This window comes from Eretmochelys imbricata, chromosome 6 (genome assembly GCF_965152235.1).
Source record: "Eretmochelys imbricata isolate rEreImb1 chromosome 6, rEreImb1.hap1, whole genome shotgun sequence".
NCBI classification, from domain to species: Eukaryota; Metazoa; Chordata; order Testudines; family Cheloniidae; genus Eretmochelys; species Eretmochelys imbricata.
The window spans coordinates 5,806,129-5,817,057 of record NC_135577.1 but is presented as its reverse complement, the minus strand read 5'-3'; the positions used below and the strand labels follow the sequence as shown (position 1 = coordinate 5,817,057).

Genomic DNA, 10,929 nt, shown 5'->3' with positions numbered 1-10,929 from the left:
ACCACCAGGTCATGGACAAGTAAGTCAGTTTCAGAGCATTTCAGCCTTTAATTGAAATGAAATTCATGGGAGGGGAAGGAAGAAATTATCCTAAGAGGACAAATTGCAACTTTTCTGAACATATTTACCTATCAAAGGAAGGAAAGAGTTTTATCAAGGGAGGGAGAAGAGTGACAGGAAAAGGAGAGAAAAATCCCTTTAATGGGAAGGGGGAAAACTCACCGATTGATACAGGGAATATCTATACTAAGGCCATTACATTGACTCAGCTGTGATGTGCAGCGGCGCCATAGTGTAGATGCTTTCCACAGTGAAGGAAGGATTTTTCCTTCGATGTAGTTAATCCACATCCCCAAGAGCCAGTAGCTAGGTCAATGGAAGAATGACACTGAGGGTCAGTACAAGCTAACTGCCACCCACAGGGTGTGAAAAGTTTCCCCTCCCTGTCTGATGGAGCTTTGTTAATCTTTTTTTTCAGCATAAACCAGGCCTCAGAGAAGCTGCCGATGGAAAAGACCATTTGGGAAATCTAGTCCTATCTCCCAGCCAGGGCAGCAGAATCCTCTTCAGTTCTTTTTGTTCAGGCTAGTTGGAAATATTGCAGCTGTCCCAGCTTCCCCGTAGAGATTATTCTGCATTCTGATTGAGCTCAGTGTCAGGCTGTGTGTGTGTAGTGGACACTCTGACTCTGTGTGTGTGTGTTTGGTTTGCAGGAGGCACTGTGTGCGTTGTGTGTAGTGGGCACTCTGTGTGTGTGTGTGTTTGGTGTGCAGGGGGCACTATGTGTGTGCGTGTGGTGGGGGGTGCAGTGGAGCTGACTGTCAAGTGGAGACGGATGCGTGTCCCTTGCCCTGCCAGTGCTCAGGCTGGAGTCTCCCCACCCCCGAGTGCAGGGCTCCTTGTGAGATCATAGAATCAAAGGACTGGAAGGGACCTCGAGAGGTCATCTAGTCCACTCGCCTGCAGTCACAGCATAGCAGAGTATTATCTACACCATCCCTGAAGGTGTTTGTCTAACCTGCTCTTAACAATCTGTAGTGGTGGAGATTCCACAACCTTCCTGGGCAAGTTATTCCACTCCTTAGCCACCCTCACTGTTGGGATGTTTTACCTAATGCCCAACCTAAACCACCCTTTCTGCAATTGAAGTCTATCGATTCTTGTGCTGTCCTCCCATGCCACCCACGTCCCCCCTGCCCCAGACACACACATATTGTTTTGCAATTTTATTCCTAAACTCTGTATGACAGGTTGCGTCACAGAAACCCCTTTGGAACTGTTTCAGAGTAGCAGCCGCGTTAGCCTGTAGCCGCAAAAAGAAAAGGAGGACTTGTGGCACCTTAGAGACGAACAAATGTATTTGAGCATAAGCTTTTGTGAGCTACAGCTCACTTCAGCAGATGCATTCAGTGTAAAATACAGTGGGAACTGCCACCCAATGTTCTGAGATGTGAAGTTGAATATCTCACTCTCTAGGTGGATGCCCCTAGGAACCAGCTTATAAAATCATTCTTTCTTTCTGGACCTGTGAGTCTTCCTCCGGTTTTGTCCAGTGACCTCAGCTGAGGCCTGCAGACCTTGTTGGAATACAAACAAATTAATTTTAATAACAAAATAATAATGAACAATAATCACATGGGCTCTGCAAAATTACGTCGTAATGGGCTGGGAATTGAATTCAACTGTTTCCACTCCCCATCACTAAACCAATACAGAGTTAAGAAGATTCAAGAATTGGTTAGGAGTTTATTCATTGCTTTCCTCAGGGCGTCCTTCACCTCTGTGTTCCTCAGGCTGTAGATGAGGGGGTTCAACATGGGGATCACCAGCGTGTAAAACACTGAGGCCACTTTGTCTCTGTCCATGGAATAGCTGGAGGTGGGACGCAAATATATGAAGAGGAGGGTTCCAAAAGACAGGACCACAGTGGTTAAGTGGAAAGTGCAGGTGGAGAAGGCTTTGTGCCGGCCCTCAGCAGAGTGGATCTGCAGGATGGTGGAGATGATATAGACATAGGAGAGGAGGACAGTCACAAAGCTGCTCCCTGTAATGCAGCTCGTCAGAGCAAACATCACAATCTCATTGATGTGGGTGTCAGAACAGGAGAGCTCCAACAGTGGGAGGACATCACAGAAGAAATGATTGATGATGTTGGAGCTGCAGAATGACAGCTGAAATGTACAACACGTGTATATCATTGAATCCACCACCCCCACAGCGTACACCCCAGCCACCAGCTGTTTACAAAGCTGCCTGGACATGCTGACCGTATAGAGCAGCGGGTTACAGATGGCCACATAACGGTCATACGCCATCACAGCCAGCAAGAGGCACTCAACATCTCCAAAAAGAAAAGAGAGATACATTTGCACAGCACAGGCCGTGTAAGAAATGCTTTTCCTGTCGGCTAAGAAATTCAGCAGCATCTTAGGAGAAATTACCAAGGAAAGGCAGAGGTCACAGAAAGACAAATTCCTGAGGAAAAAGTACATGGGGGTGTGGAGTCGGTGATCAATCGTGATTAACAAGATCATCCCCCCATTCCCCACCAGGGTGATACCATAAATCAGTAGGAATACCACAAAGAGAGGGACCTGCAGCTCCGGACGATCTGTCAGTCCTGATAGAATGAACTCAGTCACCTCCGAGTGATTTCCCATCTCCTCTGAACACAGATCAGGCAGCTACAGAGATGTGGGCAGGTGAAGGGTGCAGAAAACCTGCCCCTTCTCTGTAATGAGGTAAGAGAGGATAAATGGAGATCAGTTTCTTAATGGACATCAGTACCCGCTCTGGGAAGGTCTTAGTCCACAGAGCCAGATATTCACAGCTGGTCATTCCAGGCGTTCGATAAAATGCACACTCTGTGCAAACACAGTGACACACAGGTTAATCATGTCCCCCACACAAACATTACTGTTCACAAATCCGAAAAGAAAACAGTAACTTGTGACTCTGCTGTGAGAGAATCAGTCTGAAGGGATTATTCCATCGCTAAAGAAGGGGTGAGAGTAACGGAGTGTCAATTTTTCCACCCTCTTTGGATAAGGGGAGCTCTGTGGCTTGGCATGTCCGTTTGGGGTAAAGTTGCTTACCGTGCTTAGTAAGCTTTTTGGCATTTATTTTAGCCTGTCTGAAAACCCAGAGACATCATGGGAAGCCCTGGCTTCAGTGACTAGGTAATTGCCTACTTTTTTCCAACCAAGGACTTTGCTCCTTTAGCTAAAGGGGTAGGAGTTTGGGCTGAGGCTTTCAATACCTGCTGATCCCCAAGGTGTCTGCGTGTGTGTGTGTCTGTAATTAAGGACAATAGCACGTACCTGCTGAGAAGACAGAGAGAGATGTGGTGGTGTTTCATCATTGTCAAAAACTGCCAGTTTGGACCATTAGGGAAGCTTTATACGAAGATGTGTGATCTACGGGACATAATTCCTGAAGCAACTGGGAATACCTGAGCTCAGAGAGCCATAACACGTCATTTATGAATTCAGTAAACCAAAGCCACCCTCTGTGTAATTGGTGCCCTGGGGATTAATTTGACCGACTCTTTCTACTGGTTTATTAAATGATGCAATTACTACCAGATTTACAGAGTATGAAGTTAGGGGTATATTTCATCCTGGTGTAATCACTTCAAGCTGGGTACTGTGTAGAGCTGATCCACAAAGGGTTTTTTTTTTTTTTTTTTTAAGAAGACTAAAATCTTTTCACTAAAATCTTAATAGTTTGACTCGGAAATACCATGGGGGTGCCTCAGACACTCCACAGCACCAATGTCTTCCATGGGCCAGGCTCCCAGGCTGGACTACATCCCCCATGATGCATGATGGTCTCTCCTCTTGCTGAACTGCCCTGGAACATCACCAGAGTCCCACAGCCATGGTTAGAGAGGATGGGTGTTTGGTATTTTGATGGAAAGCTTATAATTTCCAGGGAAAAGATAACTTATTGGAAAAAAATAGTTAAATGGAAAATCCAATTTCCTATAAAAAAACTTCTCAAGAAAAATTTTCAACCAGCCTTAGCAACAAATTTTGAATCAAAGGAACAGAAAGTTAGATACAGGTGAAACAAACTAATTGTTTGCAGGTGTAGCTGATATCTTCTCTGTCATTCCTGGTTTCTGAGTAACCTCATTGTCCTGGCCCCAGTAGGTGGAATGTAAAACCTTTAAGACATGTAAGAGTACTCCAGATTATCTAGCTATCTATAGTATGCCAATCACCATTATATCCTATGTCCTTCCCTTGCTAGGTTACTTCCCAAAGTAGGAAAGACAGGTTCACTCATTTTGCTTGATGCTGACCACATTATGACCAGAGGAGCTCAGGGGGAGGCCACAACATGCTACAGACTTGCGCAGTTCACAAAACTGTCCATCTTGCATGCATATGATCTGCACACAGAGCTCAGCTATAAAATGCTAAATAAATCTATGAGTCAACTAAAAATAGTCATGCTCTCCTCACAAATATTAATAATATTTTATCATGTATATGAAGTTGTAAGATTACACTGTATTGTGTTCTTAAGACATGGTGAAAACTGAGGCTGGCAAACTGCTCTGTCTTAAACAAAGAAATTTGTGTTCTACTTAATTTTGTATTTAAATAGGTGAGGAAAAAGCAGCAGGGAACATCCTTCTACAAAGACACTTTGTCTTCTGGTAAACAGGTGGAAATGTTTCTCAAAGGGGGAATAGGACTCTAAAAAGAAGGTGCAGACATCCCAAGGCACCTCTCTCTCTCTGCCTATTGATTCACCGCATCTGAAGGGATAAAGGAAGCAGCCATTGGAGTGGGGGATGGCTCCTGACCTAAGATGTTTGGTCAGTGAGACTGCTGAGAGCATGTGGTAAGGAAACTTTTCCTTTGAATTTCACATCATTTGTTAATTTAGGCACAAGTTGCATTCTACCTTTATTTTTCTTGAAACCATCTCTGACTTCTATGCCTCCTTATTTCCACTCACTTAAAATCTATCTTTGTAGTTAATAAACTTTGTTTTTTATTGTTTTGTCTAATCCAGTGTGTTTAAATAGAAGTATCTGAGAAGCTAAGTTGCAGGCATGTTAGTGCTGTTAAAGAAATAATGGACAATGTAGCTTGTATTGTCCAGGAGAGGACTGGGCAAAACAGGACGTACATTTCTGGAGGGAAATCAAAGACTGTGGAATGTGTTGGGGTCACCCTGCAGTATAAGGAAGGGTGGTGAGAGCCTGAGTGTAGCCCAACTATTCCTGGCCAGGCTGCAGTTACACACACGTGCCTAGGGTGTGATTTGCATGCTAGATGGTTGTTTGTGAGTGGCCAAAGTCGAAGCCACTTCAGCAAGGCATTGTAAGGTTTCAGGCAGGTATGACACAGCTCCTGATTAGTCTGGGTTGGACCCTGGTATGTCACAGCCACCAACCTAGAAAATATCCCAGGAACACCAAAGGTGCGGTGCTGATTGACAGCAGTGTTCAATTGACATGAAAGTGTAGGTCCCCCAAGGGATGGGCCCATGCATTGATCCATAGCTTCAGATGCACAAGGACGTTGTGGTCATCACCTCTCCACAAGGAGACCCAAGGCATGCCCAGTGATGACTCCTCCCTTCTTCACTATGGTAGGAGAAATTATCCCGCAAGGGTGTGCAGGCTTGCCTGGTATTATCAGTGCTCCAGGGAATGTTGGTGCTCCCTTCTCCTAAGTGGTCCCAAACTGTGAGGCATTGCAGGGTCGATTGTATTCAGAGGAAAAATTGATGATCCAAGTCAGCTACATTCTTTGGTATAATCCATGGTGGAGGGGCTACAAAGAATGGAGGCAAAATCCTGCTTCCCTGAACACCACTAGAAACAAACAAAAACCAGCAATCTCTGTATCCAAAGTCTGTCACCCCAGGTCTCTGCCCAGGAAACACTATGCCCCTACTTCCTCTAAGAGTCATGCCCATAACTCCTCCTCCTGGTTTTTGTGCCTCCTGTGATCCGTAGGTGCTTGTGGGAGTCCTCACTGAAAATGCCAAGGTCAGGGCAGGCTGCAAAAAGGAGGATATTCCCCAAACTGGTGGTTAACCCTGAAGATCTCTGCAGCATCTTTGCAGATGCTGCTACAAAATATCTCCGAGCATGCCAGCTCCCTTCTGATTCTTTTGTTAGTTTTATTTATTTCCCATAATTTATACTCCGTGAAACAGAGTGTGATGTTGCACCCCATAATTCTTTATAGAAATAGGCTCATAGCTGTAAATATGACATAACTGGAATATATTTTATGCCAGATATGCTGTGTAACAAATCTCTGCAAAGCTTATGATCTACTGGATATATTCATCCTGTTTGTGTGCATGTAACGTTTTTGTATTCAAAGTTATGAATACTTGTTATGAATACTTGTTTGATTTTAAGTACCCTCAGTGAAGCAGTTGGACAGCTTCTTGAGAAAAGATTATTCTTTGTAAGTGCCCAATCAAGAAACAAGCTAACAATGAACTTTGAGAGATGCCAATCCACATCTGAGCTTTCCTGGGAATGTAGTGTTGTGTAAGGAACTGAGTTGTGCATGGACATGTGACTTGCCCATGTGACTCCAAACGCCATCTTGGAGCTGGATTCTGCATAGGAGAGGGGAAGGGGTTTCCACCCACAAGAGAGAGACTAAATAAGCCCCTGGGGAAACCCCTCCATTTTGTCTTCAGCTGGCACAAAAGATAGCCCCTCCACCCCAAGGAGATGCCTGAAAGAAACTGGAACAAAGGACAGTAACTACAGGGGCCAAGGAGATACCTGAAAGAAACTGGAACAAAGGACAGTAACTACAGGGGTGTGAGTGATTGCTGGATCCACACTAGGAGGAAGTCTCGTCTGTAAAACAGGCTAATTGCAACATCTTTGAGGGTGAGATTTACCTGCATTTAGTTTTCATTGTATTAGGCTTCGACTTATAGGTTTTATTTTATTTTGTTTGGTAATTCACTTTGTTCTGTCTATTATTACTTGGAACCACTTAAATTCTACTTTCTGTATTTAATAAAATCACATTTTACTTATTAATTAACCCAGAGTATGTATTAATTCCAGGGGGCGGGGGGCAGGGGCGGGCAAACATCTGTGCATATCTCTCTATCAGTGATATAGAGGGTGAAAAATGTATAAGTTTACCCTATATAAGCTTTATAAAGAGTAAAACGGATTTATTTGGCGTTTGGACCCCATTGGGAGCTGGCTATCTGAATGATAGAAACAGGAGCACTTTTTAAGCTGTTTTCAGTGAAGCCTGCAGCTTGTGGCAGACGTGGTTGAGACTTGGATCCGGGTTTGCAGCAGGCAAGTGTGTCTAGCTCAAACGAGGTAAGGTACTGAAGTCCCAAGCTGGCAGGGAAAACAGGCTCAGAGGGAGACTCAGCACATTGCGTGGCAGTCCCAAAGGGTTTCTGTGACCCAACACGTTACAGTGGCGTAGCTGAGCAGGATATGTGCACAGCTGATTTCTTTGAGACTCTGGTCATGATTTTAAGTGAGTTTTGGCTGTGGTGGGTAGAGAATAGACAAAGTGATTACTGTTTTGTTAGTTTCTGATTGCTTATTTCAGTTAAGGGAAATAGGGACAGAAAAATAAGCAAAATCAGTAAAAGTGAAGATCAAAAGAAGCTAGAACAGACGAAGTTGCAGATAGCCCAGAAAGGCTGAAAACTGGGTACTGGGAAAGTCTCTGTTAACTAAGAAGCCCCTGAACTGAGTGAATCTCAGTTTCAGTGAACTGCAGATAATACTAGATAATAGATAATACTTAGAACTGCCATGAGTGCAGGGGAGTGGACTAGATGACCTCCCGAGATCCCTTCCAGTCCTATGATTCTTTGATCTCACAAGGAGCCCTGCACTGGGAGGAGGGGGGGATGCCAGCCTGAGCACTGGGCAGGGCAAGGGACACACATCTGCCTCCCCTTGACATTCAGCTTCCGTGTACCCCCACCACATGCACACACATAGTGCCCAATGCACACCAAACACACACACACACACAGTGCCCACTACACACACAGCCTGACACTGAGCTCAATCAAAATACAGAAGAATCTCTACGGGGAAGCTGGGATAAGTGGAATATTTCCAACGAGCCTGAACAAAAAGAACCAAAGGGGATTCTGCTGCCCTGGCAGGGAGATAGGACTAGATTTCCCAACTGGTCTTTTACATCGGCAGCTTCTCTGAGGCCTGGTTTATGCTTAAAAATTAGATCAACAGAGCTTTGTCGCACAGGGAGGGGAAATTTTTCACACCCTGTGGGTGGCAGTTAGCTTGTACTGATCCTCAGTGTCATTCTTCCACTAACTTAGCTACTGCCTCTCGGAGATGTGGATTAACTACATCGATGAAAAAACCCTTCCATCAATGTGGAAAGCATCTATGCTCCAGTACTGCTGCACACCATTGCTGAGTCAATGTAATGGCCTTAGTATAGACATTCCCTGAATGGATGTGGGAGTTTCCCCCTTCCTATTAAAGGATTTTTTTTCTCCTTTTCCTGTCACTCTTCTCCCTCCCTTGGTAAAGCTCTTTCCTTCTCCTGATAGGTAAATATGTTCAGAAAAGTTAAAATTTGTCTAAGGATAATTCCTTTCTTCCCTTCCCATGAATGGCCCACTGTAATTTCAATTAAAGGCCAAAATGCTCTGAAACTGACTTGTTTGCCCATGACTTGGTGATAGCTCTTTGTTTTTCCTCCCTTCACATACAATGAGTTGAGGACGGAAGCAGCGCCTGCTCAGAACCGTAAAAATCAGACTAAGAGTCAAACTTTTCCCTGTTTGCTAACCACACCCAGGTTACCCTTAATACGTCTGGAGCTGCTTTATGGGATGACTTTGAGATTTGCTCCCTGTAACACCTTTGCTCCAAGGACTACAGGTGTGAAGAGCACATGCAATTAATGTTGTTCCCTTCCTTTTGAAATGGAACACAGAGGGCCAGAGCATCAGCTGGTCTGGATCGCTGTCTCTCCCATAAGACCTTTTGAATATGATATGAAACTGAGGTGACTGTATTCCACTTCATGTGTTTGTACCTCTTCAAAAGGCTGTTTAAGTAATTTCCCAGCATTGAGACATGAAAATATCGAGAAAAGGGTGAATTTCTTCCAGACTAAACATAGAATCATAGACTTTAAGGTCAGAAGGGACCATTGTGATCGTCAAGTCTGACCTCCTGCACAACACAGGCCACAGAATCTCACCCAGCCACTCCTGTAACAAATCTTGAACGTCTGTCTAAGCTATTGAAGTCATCAAATCATGGTTGAAAGACTTCAAGGTGCAGAGAATCCTCCAGCAAGTGACCCATGCCCCACGCTTCAGAGGAAGGTGAAAAACCCCCAGGGCCTCTGACAATCTTCCCTGGAGGAGAATTCCTTCCCAACCCCAAATATGGTGATCAGCTAAACCCTGAGCACATGGCCAAGACTCACCAACCAGACACCCAGGAAAGAATTCTCTGTAGTAACTCAGATCCCACCCCATCTAACATCCCAACACAGGCCATTGTGCATACCTACCACTAATAGTTGAATGGACTCTGAAGAGTAGGGATTCTGGGAATTGTACAGCTCAGGTTGCGGAGAGTGAGAAATGGATAGAGCTGGGCCAATAGCTGATTTTTGCATTCATGGGTGGTTAGAAAACATTGAAAAACAAAGTCAGTTCAACCTGAACCAAATCTGAAAATTCCTTAAATGTTTGGTAAATTGAAAACATTGACAGAAATGTCCTGTGGGGTGGAGGGAACTATTTAGCATGACCAGAAATGGAACATTTCCTTTCCTTCCTGGATACTTTTTGATGTCAAAGCAAAGACAATGTAGGGCCACACTGAGAAAAGGGATGGGAATGGAAGAGGTGGTAATGGTGCTGCTTCCCTTGTAGACTTTAACCCAGTGATTAGATCACTCCCATGGGAAGTGGGAGATCCAGGTCAATTCCCCCTCTGTCGAATGGGGAGAAGCAATTTGAAAGTGGGTCTCCCACATTGCCGGACAGGATCCTGGTGACTGGGCTATGTTCTGTCCTGCATCGTTCTCAGGAATGGTCTACGCTACTGCTGTAAATTGATCGAAGTTATAACTCTATAGACAAGTGGTTCGGGGCACCAACATGCTCAACTTCATGTCTCTGTTCCAATGGTTTTTTAATTACTTGTCCACTGTAGAACAACTTTGAAAGGAGAAATTGAGAGCAACCGAGCCTAGAATACGACACCACTCAGGGGCTGGGATGCTTTTTGGAAATACAGGAAACGCAAATGTACATCTTTGCCCAGCACTGGACAGAAGGGGGAATTGCACCTGGATCTCCCACCTCACAGGTGAACACCCTCAGTATTAAGCTAAAAATTACAAAGAGAGGGAGGATAAATTATTCATAAATTTAATAGTGAAAAGTACAAGGTCATGCATTTAGTGATTAATAGCAAGAATTTTTGTTATAAACTGGGGACGCATCACTTGGAAGTAATAGAGGAGGAGAAGGACCTCATAGTATTGGTTGACCTTGGGATGACTATGAGCTGCCAAGGTGATATGGCCATGAAAAAAAGCTAATGCGGTTTTGGGATGCATCAGGCGAGGTATTTCCAGTTGAGATAAGGAGGTTTTAGTACCATTCTACAAGGCACTGGTGAGACCACATCTGGAATATTGTGTGCAGTTCTGGTCTCCCATGTTTAAGAAAGATGAATTCAAACTGGAACAGGTATAGAGAAAGGCTACTAGGATGATCCGAGGAATGGAAAACCTGTCTTATGAAAGGAGACTCAAGGAGCTTGGCTTGTTTAGCCTAACCAAAAGAAGGCTGAGGGGAGATATGATTACTCTCTATACATGTATCAGAGGGATAAACACCACGGAGGGAGAAGAATTATTTAAGCTCAGTACCAATGTGAACACGAGA

At 44.4% G+C, this 10,929-nt stretch overlaps 1 protein-coding gene across 1 annotated transcript; it reads right to left on the bottom strand.

Moving 5' to 3' along the window:
* Positions 1-1,727: 1,727 nt before the first annotated feature.
* On the bottom strand, positions 1,728-2,660 carry LOC144266340 (olfactory receptor 5W2-like). The gene has a single exon (XM_077819791.1). The coding sequence runs from the start codon at positions 2,658-2,660 to the stop codon at positions 1,728-1,730; it is 933 nt and encodes a 310-aa protein (XP_077675917.1).
* Positions 2,661-10,929: the final 8,269 nt, after the last annotated feature.